General features: G+C 65.6%; 3 protein-coding genes across 8 annotated transcripts in view; 1 reads left to right on the forward strand and 2 right to left on the reverse strand.

Moving 5' to 3' along the window:
• Nucleotides 1-14,696, reverse strand: part of ACY3 (aminoacylase 3) — a 189,597-nt gene that overhangs the window by 73,726 nt on the left and 101,175 nt on the right. The gene's annotated exons all lie outside the window — the stretch shown is intronic.
• Nucleotides 554-11,187, forward strand: TCIRG1 (T cell immune regulator 1, ATPase H+ transporting V0 subunit a3). Of its 2 annotated transcripts, none has more exons than XM_012757412.3 (20): nt 554-637; nt 2,782-2,902; nt 3,268-3,346; nt 4,101-4,327; nt 4,412-4,497; nt 4,778-4,904; nt 4,981-5,063; nt 5,187-5,280; nt 5,367-5,579; nt 6,180-6,324; nt 8,120-8,259; nt 8,363-8,520; nt 8,603-8,693; nt 9,231-9,349; nt 9,438-9,651; nt 10,037-10,177; nt 10,306-10,410; nt 10,489-10,606; nt 10,781-10,958; nt 11,039-11,187. In XM_012757412.3, exons 2-20 carry the CDS (start codon nt 2,786-2,788, stop codon nt 11,115-11,117), a joined length of 2,514 nt encoding a protein of 837 aa, XP_012612866.2. In that variant the 5' UTR covers nt 554-637; nt 2,782-2,785; the 3' UTR covers nt 11,118-11,187. The 2 variants fall into 2 exon arrangements, with proteins under 2 accessions (XP_012612866.2, XP_075857799.1); XM_076001684.1 differs by lacking the exon at nt 554-637 and adding an exon at nt 2,343-2,440.
• CHKA (choline kinase alpha) overlaps nt 13,377-14,696 on the reverse strand; it is a 69,334-nt gene continuing 68,014 nt past the window's right edge. For all 5 annotated transcript variants that reach the window (XM_076001685.1, XM_076001688.1, XM_076001686.1 and 2 more), the window contains one exon: nt 13,377-14,577. In XM_076001685.1, the coding sequence (XP_075857800.1) occupies nt 14,518-14,577 (60 nt within the window). In that variant the 3' untranslated portion in view covers nt 13,377-14,517. The remainder of the gene's footprint in view (nt 14,578-14,696) is intronic.

Raw genomic sequence — 14,696 nt, forward strand, 5'->3', positions numbered from 1 at the left:
CTCCCAGGGCGCTTCCCAGCCGCAGCAGGACCATACAACATGGCCTGGCCCTAATGCCCAGCTGCCACGGAGGAAGGGCCGCCACCCACCCAAGAGCCTACAGCACCATCCTGGGGTCGGAGCAGGACGCGGTGGAGTCACTGCGCGCCTCACCCAGGCGGAGGGGACTCTGGGGGTGGGGAAGCGTGCTGGGCAGACGCGGGTCTTGGGGGGCCCTGGCCCACGGCCATTAGCCTGAGTGTATCGGGGTCCCCTCAGACGCAGACCCAGCCAGCCCTCTAGGTGAGAGGGGACGCGGGTCCCATCCCCTAGCCCGCAGCTAGGCCTGAGCTCGGCGCCTCTCCCGAATCCCGGTCGCGTAGACGCGCCCGGTTGGCGCCGGTCGCCAAGATTACGCCCCCACGGCCGGGAAGGGTGTCCCAGCCGCCCGTGGAGGACGACTCCGCGAGGTCACAGCCTGCCGGGCCTCCACGCGGGCTCCCGGGACCTCAGGGCGGGGCGTCGACAGGGGGCGGGGCGTCGCTGGCCCCGCCCCTCCGGCCCCGCCCGCCGGCAGAGGCGGGAGCGCAGTGCCGAGTCCCGCCCGGCCCGCGGCGAGCGGGGCAGTGAAGAGCCGAGCGGCGGCGCGCAGCCCAGGGTGAGTGCCCCGCCGCGGTCCGCGGGGTCCCAGCTCTGCCTGCCGCCCCCGCCGCCCCCTGCCCCGAGGAGGGCGCCCTGGCGCCCCACCGCGGGGATTAGTGGATGCAGCGCGGTTCGTCACCCCCGGGCGCCAGGCCTTGCTGGGGGCCACAGAGGACGCCCAGGGCCGAGGCTTGTGGGGCGGAGGAGGAGGAGGAGGAGGAGGAGGAGGGTGAGGCGTTAGCCGCCGGCAACTACTGTACCCAACTCTGCCCGGCCTGGGGCGCTCAGAGTTTTCCCTGCCGTATCTTTCTGGGAGGGACGGACCCGTTCTACAGATGAGGAAACTAAGGCCTAACTAGGAAGTGGCAGAGCCAGAGAGGAGCCGGGTCATCCAGACACTAGAGCCCACTCGTCTGTAATAAGGGCTGCAGACCCACTCCCAGGCCCCTCATCACCGGGGTGGGAAGAGGGGCGCAGAGGAGAGATCTGGGGGGTTCCTAGAGCAGGAGCCTCCAGCCCCTGAGGGACCCAGAGGGGGCACAGGGTGAGGGGTGGACGAGTCTGGACCCTGAAGGCTGCAGGATGTAGGCCCAGGGTGGGGGTGAGCCAGTGGGGCCCTGGAATGCCAGGAAAGGAGTCTGAGCAGCCCCGCACACAGCCAGGCCCACCCCAGGTTGTCACAGCCAGGGAAAGTGCCCAGGCCAGAGGGAGCCAACCGCGAGGCAGGACCCGGATGGCTCCGTGAGGGTACCAAGCTGGAGTTGCGCAGGGCTGCTCCCCCCTGAGTCCCCGGAGCCCCCTCCCCACGGCTCCTACTTTGGCTGCGCAGCGGCGCAGGCTGCCCAGGTCAGAACAGCCCTCCTCCGAGCACCTACTGTGTGCTGGGACTTCCACACCTGCAGCCCTGGCCACGTGACCTTGCGCTTCACCTCTGCAAGTATCCACTGAGCCACCTGTACAACAGGGCTCCAGTACCCCTCCTGCTGGCCTTGCTTCTGGGGACCCCTGTGTGAGGCAGTGGAGGAACGGAGTATCTGGGGGCTCTGGCTATTTTTGTCACCTCCCCACCCAGATTCTGTCTGTGGCATGGGTGGCCAAGTCTCATTCACCCAAAGAGGAAGTAGAGGCCCAGAGAGGGCAAGAGACTTGTCTGAGCTCACACAGCCAGTCACAGCCTGGGCAGGGGCCCAAGCCTTGATCCCTGGCCCTCTGCCCTGGGTGGGACCCTGTCCCTGGGTGATAGAACCCAGCACCCGCTGCCCACCTTCCCTGTCCAGGGCCTGCCCTCCTGCAGCCTCGGGCTGCCTCAGCCTTCTCCCCTTTCCCAGGCTGGGGACAGGCTGCGGTTCCCTCTTTAGAGTTAGGTAAACCGGGCCCAGGGGAGGAAGTGGCCAGGGGAGGAAGTGGCCAGCCAGGCAGGCCCTGGCCAGCCCAGACAGCAGGCGGGGCACTCTGGTGCCAAATGCTCCCCTCTCAGCGGGGCCCTCGCCCTGGCTGTCCCCTCCCCCCTAATTTAAGAGCTAAGGGTTGCACAAAGGGGCCCTGGCAGGCAGGGACGTCTGTGGCCACTGGAGGCCACCCCGGCCTTCCCCCACCAGTTGAGCAACAAGCCGGGCCTTCCCGCCCTTTACAGTTTCACTTTCGTGGTTTCGACACCTGGAAGGCTGAGCGGCCCCCACGGCAGGCCCCTGCAGCCAGGTGGCCCCCAGGGAAGGTCTCCCCTCTGCGGCGCCCCCACAGCGGGGTGGGAGGGCCCCAGCGGCCTCTGAGGACGATCCCCACTCTCGCTGGAGGCAGCCCTGGACCTGGGGCGAGCGGGGTGAGGGTGAGGGCAGGCCAGAGACAGGGGCAGGGGGAGCAAAGGTGGGGGCAGTGCCAGTGTCACCCGCCATGGCCACCAGGGTGGGGGCCGAGCGAGCGGGGAGAGAGCTGGAGGGTGGACCTAGCTGGGCTGAGGGGGTCAGCCAGTCTGGGCTCCACTCCCAGCCGCCCTGCTTACCTGCGCCCTGTGTGACCACAGCACCCCGTCCATCGCGCCTTCCTGGGCCTCAGTTTCCCCATCTGTCAGACAGGGCTGGTAGCTTTACCTTCCAGGATTCCATGAGCTGAGGTGTGCGGGACACCAACTTGGTTGGGAATTGTCTGTGGCCCGCCCCGCAGGACCATGGGCTCCATGTTCCGTGGCGAGGAGGTGGCGCTGGTCCAGCTGTTCCTGCCCACAGCAGCCGCCTACAGCTGCGTGAGCCAGCTCGGCGAGCTGGGCCTCGTGGAGTTCAGAGACGTGAGTGGGGGCGGGGGCGGCGGGGGGCTTCCCCGGTGGGCGCCTGGAATATAGTCCGGGTGGGGGGCGGCCTCCCACCGCAGTGCCCGGCCACGTGAACCCAGCAGTCCCTGCCGCAGACTTTCTGCTCTGTGCGGCCTCCACGGCTGAGGCCCCCTGCCCCGACCTGGGTCCGGCCAGGTCTCCTTGGCTCTCCTCACACCCTCCCAGGGCACTCTAGGCTCCGGTCTGCTCCGCTCGGGTGTCTGGGGGCTCGCAGTGTGCTCAGCACCGTGTTGGACCAGGCGGCTAAGGCCCGAGCCCCAGGGTGAACACCTCCCTGGCGCCCTCCCTGGGACACTGACCCCTCCCTGCGGCAACTGCAGCTCAACGCCTCAGTGAGCGCCTTCCAGAGACGCTTTGTGGCAGATGTCCGGCGCTGCGAGGAGCTGGAGAAGACCTTCAGTGAGTTAGCCCCAGGCCCACAACCCAGGCGGGCTTCCTGGAGGAGGCACTAGCCAAGCCTGGCCTGAGAGGAGGAGTCTGGGTTCCCCAGGTGGAAGGTAGAGAAGGGAGGTGCAGTCAGGGCCCTGCAGAGCGAAGAGGAGCTGCTGGGACATTCTTGGGAAGGTGGCAGCCTTGTGCTGAGCAGAGGGCCCAGGGCAGGGTTGGCTTGCAGGAGGCCTTGAATACAGCCGGGACATCATCCGGTGGGCACTGGGGAGCCATAGGGGTTCTTAAACAGGGGACAGGCAGGGACAGAGCTTTCTCCTCTGCGGCTGGGCTGGGCGGAGGCCAGGATCTGGGCTCCACGCCCCTCTGGCAACCTCTCCCAGGAGGAGCCTCTAGGGCACCAAGAGATCAGCCCCCCAGGCTCCCTCAGGTAGGAGGATAGAGCAGCTTTTATTTTGTGGCTTGTTAGTTTGATTCGCAGCTTTTAGATAATCAGGCAGGTGCACAACTCCACTGAGCTCTCCCTCCAGGCCCTGCAGTGAATAGGGCTGTGGGGGACTTGTGTGGGGCTCCGCCCTGCGCTGGGCAGTGGCCAAGGGACTGGGCGTCAGAGTGGGGAGCACACCTTCGGGGTGCAGGTTTGGCCTGGCATTGTCCTGGGGCCCCCGGCCTGGTGGCTTAGTTAGCTGGTGGCCAAGGGAGTCTGGGGCAATGTGTGGGGTCCACTAGACCCTTGGCTGGTGTGACTCCGTCCCTCTGCACCTAGCCTTCCTGCAGGAGGAGGTGCGGCGAGCTGGGCTGGCACTGCCTGCGCCCGAGGGGAGGCTGCCGGCGCCCCCGCCGCGGGACCTGCTGCGCATCCAGGAGGAGACGGACCGCCTGGCGCAGGAGCTGCGGGATGTGCGGGGCAACCAGCAGGCCCTGCAGATCCAGCTGCACCAGCTGCGGCTGCACTCGGCTGTCCTGGGCCAGGGCCACGGCCACGGGCCCCCGGTCAGCTCCAGCCTGGGCAGGGGCCGGGCGGGAAGAGGGGACGCCAGCCCCGGGCCAGGGCTCATGGTGCCCCTCGACTCCTAGCTGGCAGCCGCCCAGATGGATGGGCCCTCGGAAAGGACGCCCCTGCTCCTGGCCCCCGGGGGACCGCACGAGGACCTGAGGGTCAAGTGAGTGAGGGACGGCTGCGTGGCTGGGCCAGCCAGGCTGCGCTCGGACTCCTTCCCGTTGCCCTTCCCTGCCCATGTGCTTGCCCCGGCTGCCCTCTGCCTCCTCCCCCAGCCTTGCCCTTGCCCTGGCGGGTCCTCGTCCGCCCTGCCTGGGCGGCCTTCTGCCTTTCTCCCTGGGGACAGGGCCAAGGTGCCTGTGGGCTGGCCTGGCTGGGGTGGCCCGGCAGGGGCGAGGTGGGCAGGGCGTGCGGAGCGGCCTCACCCAGCCGGCCGGCTGCAGCTTTGTGGCAGGTGCCGTGGAGCTGCACAAGGCCGCCGCCCTGGAGCGCCTGCTCTGGCGGGCCTGCCGCGGCTTCCTCATCGCCAGCTTCCGGGAGACGGAGCAGCCGCTGGAGGACCCCGTGACGGTGAGTGGGCGGCGGCCGGGCAGAGGGGCGGCCTGGGCAGGGCGGGACGACAGGCAACCTGAGTCTGGCTCTGCAGGGGGAGCCTGCGACATGGATGACCTTCCTCATCTCCTACTGGGGCGAGCAGATCGGACTGAAGATCCGCAAGATCACCGACTGGTGAGCAAACGGGCCGCTGGGCCTCGCAGAGCGCTCCCCGCGCCCGCTGTCCCGCCAGGGAGCCTGTCCTGTGGCCGCCCCCACAGGCTCCCGTCAGCCTCACGCAGCCCTTCCTCCCGCCAGCTTCCACTGCCACGTGTTCCCGTTCCTGGAGCAGGAGGAGGCCCGCCGCGCGGCCCTGCAGCAGCTGCAGCAGCAGGGCCAGGAGCTGCAGGAGGTGGGCGCCCCGCGCGTGGCCGGACCCCCGCCTGCCCCGACCCCCGCCTGCCCCGCTGGCCCCCCTGACCGCCCCTCTGGCCGCAGGTGCTGGGGGAGACCGAGCGCTTCCTGAGCCAGGTGCTGGGCCGGGTGCAGCAGCTGCTGCCGCCGCGGCAGGTGCAGGTGCGCAAGATGAAGGCCGTGTACCTGGCGCTCAACCAGTGCAGCGTGAGCACCACGCACAAGTGCCTCATCGCCGAGGTCTGGTGCGCCACTCGCGACCTGCCGGCGCTGCAGGAGGCGCTGCGGGACAGCTCGGTGAGCTCGGCAGGGTCGCCGGGGCTGTGCTCCGTCCCTGGGTTGGGCGCCCCAAGGAGCCTCCGGCCAGCAGGTGCCTGTTTTGGCCTCGCGCCAGGCCTCGAGTTCCCGCCTGGCCTTTTCAGGGGGTCCCTCTCCCCCTCCCGAGGGCCCGGCCAGCCCCCGCCCCTGACTTCCCAGAGCCCTGGAGGCCACTCAGGGCAGCTATAAAGCCAGGAAGTTCCTTCAAATCCAGGCTGCCCCAGGCTCTGGCCAGGTGGCGGGCCTGTCTGGGAGCCTCAGGCTCCTCCTCTGTGGGTGTGGGACCTGCCCCTGCGTAGCAGGTGCTCAGGTGAGGCTGGGGCTCCTCTCCTGGGCCACCCTTTCCTTTCCCGAGCACCTCCCAGTCCAAGTGAGGTCTCTGGGCCCCGACTCGGGGCAGGGCAGGCCGATCGTCCCGTTTTGCAGAGGGGAAGGGGCTGCCCCAGGTTCCCCGGTGCCCGCCCAGGGAGCCCCTGCCACGCTCTGCATCTCCAGCGGGGCCTGCCGTGGCGGGGGTCCCTGGGTCTCCGAAGGCGCTCGCCACGGTCTGGTCTGTCTCTGCCCGGTGCCGTGCCGCAGAGCGAGGCGGGCGTGAGCGCGGTGGCCCACCGCATCCCCTGCCGCGACATGCCCCCGACGCTCATCCGCACCAACCGCTTCACGGCCAGCTTCCAGGGCATCGTGGACGCCTACGGCGTGGGCCGCTACCAGGAGGTCAACCCCGGTGAGCGCCCCAGCGTGCTCCCTGCAGGCAGTCCCCAGCCCTGCGAGCCCGGCGCCCTGTGGGGTGTGAGCCGGGGCGTGGGGGCGTCTCCGCGCTGGGCCTGCCCGGGCCCTGGAGGTGAGATGAGAGGTGTGCGCCCTGCCACGCTCTCGAGGGGCCGCCGGGCAGGCTCTGTTGTCCCTGGCACGCCCCGGCTGGGTTAGTGAGGGCAATGGGTGGGCTTGTGCCAAGGGCGGAGGCTTTGCAAGGGACGGGCCGGGTTCGAAGCCGGCTCACTTGCCTTGGTGAGTTTCTCAGCTCCTCTGAGCCCGTCGCTTCAACTGCAAAGCGGAAATGATGGTGCAGACCCCAGAGGAACGCGGGGAAGGGTCACGGTCACTGCAGGGTGCAGACGAGTCGCTGCCAGCGTGGCCGGTGTGGCCGGACGGTGTTCTGTGCAGTGTGAATGGACGCTGTCTAGGGTCAGGCCCTCCCCGGGACGGCGTGCTGGTGTGAGTGGGCTGCTGAGGGCGGTCCCCCGGGAGGAACCAGCAGGAGATGGCAGTGGGGGATCCCCGGTATCTGTGACAGCTGGTCTGTCCCCTGCCTGGTTCCTCTCCCTCCGGACAGTGGCTGACTGCAGCGTGGCCGATGCCATGGGTGGGAGGCGAGGCCCGGCCACCGCATGGGTGTGACCGTGCTGGAGCCCCTCCAGAGGGGACTTGGCCACAGGCCAGGGAGGGGCCCCGCCGCACCCAGCGAGCAAGAGCCGGGGTGCTCAGGCCCGGGGTGCAGGCAGGATGTGAGGACGGCCCATGTGCCCCTTGGGGCCCGCTGATCCTCCAGGGCCAGCATCCCGGGCACGATCTGGGCTCCACCTGGTCTCTCCTGGCCTAGCTCTTGTGCGCCCAGGGGCCAGTCGAAGTGGAACACGCCTGTCACCCAGATACCCGCAGCGGGGGGCGTGCTGCTGGGAATGTTAGTTTGCCAGGGCTGCTGGGCCACGGGCCACGGCCTGGGAGCCGTCCCGCTCTGAGGCTGGACGCCCGAGATCTGGGCATAGCAGGGTCGGCTCCTCTTGGGGGCTGCCAGGGGAATCCGCTGCCGGCCTTCCCCTTGGCCTGGAGGTGGCCGTCCTCATCCTCACCTGGTGTCCTGCTCTGTCTCTGCGTCCAAATTCTCCCTTTCTGTGAGGACACCAGTCACACTGGATCGGGGCCCACCCAAATGGCCTCGTAACCTGTTAGCTCTACGGACTCTTTCTCCAAATAAGGCCATGTTCTGAGGCACTGGGGGCTGGGACCCCGATATATATTTGGGGGGGGGTCAGGGTTCAGCCCCTAGCTGGCACGTGTGTGGGAATCCTCTTGACTCCCTCGAGGAATTGTTCCATTTTACTGAAGGGAAACTGGGACTTCAGAGAGTAAGTGACCAGCTCAGTCTTCTGGAACTTGCCACAGTCTGTCCTTTCAGGGCTTCTACGAAATGCTCATCTTGTGAACAGCAGTGGCTGGAGTGCTGCCCTTATGTGGCATACCCGCAGTCAGCCCTACAGTGGCACTGGTGTTACCTCCATTTTACAGATAGGAAATGGAGGCTCAGAGAGGTTTAGTAGCTAGCCCAAGGTCACACAGCTCCTAAGAGGCAGGTTCTTGAATGCAGGCAGGCAGTCTGGTGTCCCTGCCTCAAGGGCATCACTTTGGCAGTTTCTGGAGTCCCAGGAGCCTGGGTTTGTTGCCTCTGTGGCGTCTCGGACGGGAAGCAGATGCTGGTTTCTCCGTGGGGTCCTGGCTGACCTGGAGCCCTCTGCCCGCAGCGCCCTACACCATCATCACCTTCCCCTTCCTCTTCGCCGTGATGTTCGGGGACGTGGGCCACGGGCTGCTCATGTTCCTCTTCGCCCTGGCCATGGTGCTCGCTGAGGACCGGCCGGCCGTGAAGGCCGCGCAGAACGAGGTGGGGGCCGGGCGGGGGTCCTGGCAGGGTGGGGGCCGGGCGGGGGTCCTAGCAGGGTGGGGGCGGGGCGGGCAGCCCCTCACGGCGCTGCTGCCGCCCCCAGATCTGGCGGACCTTCTTTGGGGGCCGCTATCTGCTCCTGCTTATGGGCCTGTTCTCCGTCTACACCGGCTTCATCTACAACGAGTGCTTCAGCCGAGCAACCGCCATCTTCCCCTCGGGCTGGAACGTGGCCGCCATGGCCAACCAGTCTGGCTGGAGGTGAGGCCCCGGCACCCCTCCCTGGCCTCTGCCTGCTCTCGGCCCCCCGGGACCCTAACCGCCCTGCCCACTGTTGCCGCAGCGACACGTTCCTGGCCCAGCACGCAGTGCTCACCCTGGACCCCAGCGTCAACGGCGTCTTCCTGGGACCCTACCCCTTCGGCATCGACCCGGTGAGCCGCGGCCACTCGAGTGCCCGTGGGGGATGGCGGCAGGGGGTGGGCAGCGCAGGGACTCCCGACGCCCAGCTGCTGTCGCTGGGCACCTCCGGCGTGCCAGGCCTGCCGAGGCACGGGGACACCAGGCGCCAGCCCTCTGGGCTGCGTCAGGGTCTCCTGAGCACGCAGAGGAACAAGGGCGGATGTCTGAGCCTTGCCCTCTGAGCCCTTGCTGTGAAGATTTTATATTTGATCCTCAGAACAACCCGAGGGGTGCACACAGCATTACCGCATTCTGTGGGTGGGGAGACTGAGGCACAGATGCCGCGCCCAAGTCGCCCAGCTGTGAGGAGCTGGGGCCAGAGCCATCTGGCTCCATCTGTGCTCCGTTGCCCCTCGATGGGCAGGCCCTGTCCTGGGCACGGGGGACAGGCCAGGTGCCTGCCCTGGACAGGTGGCCAGGTGACAGATAGGGCTGTGTCCTCACGGGGTGGGGCTTCCTGGCCGCAGTGGCCGGGGAGCCTCTGAGCTCGGCCTGCCCTCCTGCCCCAGGTCTGGAGCTTGGCTGCCAACCACCTGAGCTTCCTCAACTCCTTCAAGATGAAGATGTCCGTCATCCTGGGGGTCACGCACATGGCCTTCGGGGTGGTCCTTGGAGTCTTCAACCACCTGTGAGGGCCGGGGCTGCTGGCGGGGCATGGAGGCCGCGTGGGGGTTGGGCCCCGGTGACCCCACCGCCCTCCTCCCCTCCCCCGCCAGGCACTTTGGCCAGAAGCACCGGCTGCTGCTGGAGACCCTGCCAGAGCTCACCTTCCTGCTGGGGCTCTTTGGCTACCTCGTCTTCCTGGTCGTCTACAAGTGGCTGAGCGTGTCGGCCGCCAGCGCCGCCTCGGCCCCCAGCATCCTCATCCACTTCATCAACATGTTCCTCTTCTCCCGCAGCCCCACCAACCTGCCACTCTTCCCCCGGCAGGTGGGCGGGGGCGGGGAGCAGGGCTCACGCAGCTCACGCGTCCTTGTGGTCACCGGGCCGCTCAGGGCTGCGGGGTGCTCATCCGGGAGATGGGGTGCAGGCTGGGAGATGGGGTGCAGGCCGGGAGATGGGGTGCAGGCTGAGGCTGCACAGAAAGGGCGGTCGGAGGCGACGGTGCACGGCTCTGAGCAGGGCAGCTCGCTGTAGGTGCTGGAAGCCTGAGGTCCCTTCTCCCAGGAGTCTCCTAGGAGCCATCGCCCCTCCGGGCACTGGGGAGGAGGGACTGCAGGCTCTCTGGGCCCGTGCGATTGGTGTGACCCAGGTTCCTGGGGGACTCGCCTGTGCACGGTGGGGGACACCCTGACTCGCACCCTCTCGCCGGCAGGAAGTGGTACAGTCCACACTGGTGGTCCTGGCCTTGGCCACGGTGCCCGTGCTGCTGCTTGGCACACCCTTGTACCTGCTGCGCAGGCACCGCCGCCGCCGCTGCCTCCGCCACTCACAGAGGGCCCCCGCTGGCGGGCAGGTAGGGCCGGGCGCCAGGTGGGGGCACGGCTGGGAGGTGGGGCTGCAGGTGGCTGTGAGCAGGCTGTGGGGGCGGCGTGGGCCCCTTCCAGGCTGGGGGCTGCCCACCCTGCCCGCCCCTTGCCCCAGGAGGAAGACAAGGCCGGGCTGCTGGACTCGCCCGGGGTGTCCGAGAACGGCTGGGGCTCTGATGAGGAGAAGGCAGGGTGCTCGGAGGACGAAGAGGAGGCCAAGGTGGGCGGGGCGCCTCCCTGATTGGCGGGTGGCTTGCCGCTGGCCTCTGCAGGCCACTCACTGCTGCACGCCCTGCAGTTTGTCCCCTCGGAGGTCTTCATGCACCAGGCCATCCACACCATCGAGTTCTGCCTGGGCTGCATCTCCAACACGGCCTCCTACCTGCGCCTCTGGGCCCTGAGCCTGGCGCACGCCCGTGAGTGTCCTGGCTGGGTGGGGCAGGCCGCCCTGGGCCCTGGCTCCACCTCTCACACACACAGCTCTGGGCCTCAGTCTCCCCTGCTGTAAAATGGGGTTGTTCGAGGAGGTCCCTCACCACTGAGGGGGCCAGCAGGGACCTGCTTGCTCAGGGCCCCTCCTCTGCCCGCAGAACTGTCGGAGGTCCTGTGGGCCATGGTGATGCGCCTGGGCCTCGGCATGGGCCGGGACGTGGGCGTGGCGGCCGTGGTGCTGGTCCCCATCTTTGCCGCCTTCGCCGTGATGACCGTGGCCATCCTGCTGGTGATGGAGGGGCTCTCGGCCTTCCTGCACGCCCTGCGGCTGCACTGGTAAGAGCCCGCCGCGCCGGCCTGGGCAGCACAGGGCAGAGGAGGTTCCCCTCACCGGCTTCTCCCCCTCTCGCCCCCAGGGTGGAGTTCCAGAACAAGTTCTACTCGGGCACGGGCTACAAGCTGAGCCCCTTCACTTTCGCCTTGGAGGATGAATAGCGCCCACCTGTGGGTCACGCCAGCCCCGTCCTGGCCGCTCAGAGAGGAATAAAGAGGAGGCAGGCTGGGAGCCGTGTGTCTGTTCTCGCGGAAGCCCCAGGGGGCTGCAGGGCAGGGCCCCTGCCTCGACTCCTGCCTGTGCTCACACCCTCCTTTCTGGCCGAGGTGGGGGCACTGGTCTAGGATCTGGGGCCTCCACGCATAAGCACATCTGCAATAACCCCAGACTTTGGGTGTAAAAGAGGGCAGAACTAGGGCCAAGGAGGATGTTTCCAGCACATTCTAATTCAGAGGCAAGTGTCTTCCAGGGCCAGGTTGGAGGAGTGTGCTCCCCATCCTTGGAGGGGTACAAACTGGCTGCAAGCGTGTCTGGGACGCTCTGGAGGGAAGGGGGGTGACTGGTGCTGGGCCTCGGGCTCAAGAGAAGAGCTCTGGAGAAGAGCAACCCGGGACACCCAAGTCTGACACAGTACTGTGCTCTCCATGCGGAAGGACTGTGGTGTCGCAGCCCAAGGCCGCACGCCTGCAGGGCAGGGCAGGGGCTGTCCTGAGCAGCCAAAGAATTGCCCAGGGCCCTGAGGGTCGGAAGAAGGGCTGCCTACCTCCCCCTGCTCCCCTCCCCTCCCCGGCGGTCCTTCCCTCAGGGCTGCTGGGTTGGGGGACGGCCTCCTGCTGCTCCTGACCTGGGTCCTACCACCAGCTGGGAGGCAAAGCCAGCTCTTCTTACAGGCCTTGAATTTTCCTTCTGACAAGCAGCAAAGTGGTTCTTCCAGCTGGAGGACCCGAGAACAAAGGCCACTTTGAGGCCAGAGCTGCACTGGGCACAGAGAGCCAAAGTAGCCTGCCCCATGGCTGTGGCTCTGGCCAGCTGCTGGAAGAGGCCTGTCCCTTGGGTCCTGGACGCCAGCAGCAGGCAGGAGGGGCTCTGCAGCGATTCCACATGCCTGGCAGAGACTCGCCTCAGAGCAGTGTTACGGTGGCAGCTGCCGGCTCTGGACTAAACCCGGAGCTCAAAGCCTCGCGCCTTCCTGGGGAGCAGCGCTGGGCAGACTGGAGGGGAGGGCAGCGAGGCAGGGGATGATTATGAACAGACGCTCAGTGTGATTTGGGGAGACAGCTGTGGGATCCCAGCGGGCACCACAGGTTGAGAAGTCTGGTTGCCATGGGAATGGCATTTGCAAAGGCACTTGGGAGGGCACCTTTGGGGAGTGGAGGTCATCAGGAGACACAGGTGGCGTGGGCCACCTGCACTGAGGGCTCTGCAGTGAGCAGCACAGGTCCCATCCCGGCCCCGCGAGCTCGTGGCCGTCCAGGAGAGAGCTGAGAGTCCCAGGGGAGCTGACTGTGGGAAGTGATGGGCGAGGGCGGGACGTGGGGCGAGGGTGGTTTGGGAACACCACCGTCTTAGCAGGGCAGTTGAGAAAGCACTTTCTATGAGGACACCAGTCACTTTTGATTGGGGCCCACCCAAATGGCCTCATACGAACCCCATTGCCTCTTCAGACCCTTTCTCCAAATAAGGCCACCTTCTCCACTGAGTGGACAGGAGGACAGTGTGAAGGAGCCCATCTGAGGATCTGACCGGGTGTGTCCCAGGAAGAGCAGGGCTGGAGCAGGGCTGGCAGAGGGGCCAACGGACACACAAAGGCCCTGGCATTTTCGTTCTGAGTGGAGGAGAAGCCACTGGGATCTTACACAGGAGTGTGACGTCACCTTGCTGTTTTATTGTCTGGACGTCAAAACCCATTCACCTGCTTAAAAGTTTAAATGTCTAGCAGGGTGAACAGTGAAAAGCCCCTCTCCTGCCCGGCCAGCCGTTTGGTGTCCCCCCAGACACAAGCCTACTCCCAGTCTCTCCTGCATCTCCCAGAGGTCCTCACACTGAGCAGGAAGCAGGGACAAGGAGTCCGGTCTCACATCTGGGGGCTGCTGGCTGAGGGTCCCCTTAAGACTCAGAGGGAGAGGTCAAGGGCAGACCCAGTGGCACTCTGATCTCTGGGGCCCAGATGGAGGCCAGAGGGTTTAGGAGGTAAACCCCAGTGTGCTGAGAATAAGTTGTTGGAGGCCGAGGAGGGACAAGGGGGAGGAAGAGGGCCACGTGGGGCCCAGTGGAGAGCAGCAGGGCACTGCCCAGCCCAGGAGCCTTCCATGGGCACCTGAGGTGCCGGTGCCGGGAGCCTTCCGTGAGATTCAGGACACATCCAAGGTGACAACTTGAGATTGGGTTTTTAATTTTTTTATTTATTTATATAGTACATAATATAGTACAATCTCTGTGGTAGCAGAAATATATGCACAAAAAACAATTCAAATAAGAGTAAAAAAAAGGTCTGCTATGAATTTATCCCATAGGACATTTAATATATACAGATTTCACAGCTATTCTCTATCCACGGCCCCACATTCCACACACTGGCTGCTGAGTGACATAAGGGACACCAGGAAAAGAGAGGGCCAGGAAAGCTGGCCACTGGAGAGCCCAGGCCAGGCTTTCCCTCTCCCTGCCCGGGGCCCCGGGCAGAACCCACCTGGGAGGCCAGCCCCCCATGGCAGGCTCCCAGGCTCCAGGCCTAGCGGGAGGAGGGAAGGGCCCAGACAGCTGGGAGAGTAGCCTGCTCCTCCCGGAGGGGAGATGGGAGGGAAGGAAGATGGGGAGGTCCCCACGTGGTCCAGAGGCCACAGCCTCACTGGAGCTACTAGGGGCCCAACACAGTTAGGAGGGGCCCGACAGAGGTTCTATCCAGTTACAGAGAAACTTGTCAGTCTAACAAAATATGCATGACAGGCACAGAGGAGCCGTGCCCCTTGCAGGCGCTCAGCGGCCCCTGCGCGAGCCGCTTCCCCAGCCTCCACCGTCTGGACCGCGAGGGGGAAAGAGCAACTTCCTGAGGCACCAGGAAGCCCGCCCTGCAGCAGTGACTAGTGACTTCACAGTATGTCTCTGGGAGTGAGTAGTGTCTACAACACATCGTCATCTACAAAGAGCCTGGTCACAATGTTCACCAGCACATTAATGAAAAATTTGTAAAATCAACATTGACCAGGGTACCTGCAGTAACACTGTTTACTTTTGCTGTCTGCCGTATCTGACTGGAAACCCTGACCCCCAAATACAAAATGCCTTCTCTAGATTAAAAGCATTCAGAGATATTGCACTATTGCACTATTGGACTATATTTCTGCTTCCCAATCTCGTTTCAGAGTCCTAGTGAAATCGTAAACAAGATATGAATAAATGTTACTCCATTTTAATACAGTCTTTAGTATCATACACATCTGTGTTCAGTAGTGAGACATCCAGAGCCGTCCTGCCGCAGGTGCGCAGTCGAAGCACAGAGGGGCCCTGCTTGGCCACCTCTGCGTGCTGTCCAGTGCCAGGTGGATGGAGGCCTCCCCACAGTCACACCCCCAGCTTCCTCTTCTGGTCGAAATAGGCATCAAACCTCGCTTGGGCGTAGTCCTAGGAGACAGTAAGTAAAGAGAAGACCTCACCAAGGGCTCCTGTGTTCCTGGGCCCTGCTCTCATGTCCCGCTTAGGCAAGGGCCGAGGACACGGACGCAGGAGGACCATAGCCCAGC

This window comes from Microcebus murinus, chromosome 4, assembly GCF_040939455.1.
Source record: "Microcebus murinus isolate Inina chromosome 4, M.murinus_Inina_mat1.0, whole genome shotgun sequence".
Classification (NCBI taxonomy): Eukaryota; Metazoa; Chordata; class Mammalia; order Primates; family Cheirogaleidae; genus Microcebus; species Microcebus murinus.

Coding starts and splice junctions, on each gene's coding strand:
- TCIRG1 (XM_012757412.3), top strand. CDS start 2,786: ATGGGCTCCATGTTCCGTGGCGAGGAGGTGGCGCTGGTCCAGCTGTTC. Junction 4,328..4,411: donor GCCACGGCCACGGGCCCCCG/GTCAGCTCCAGC, acceptor CTCGACTCCTAG/CTGGCAGCCGCCCAGATGGA. Junction 10,178..10,305: donor GGGCCCCCGCTGGCGGGCAG/GTAGGGCCGGGC, acceptor CCCTTGCCCCAG/GAGGAAGACAAGGCCGGGCT.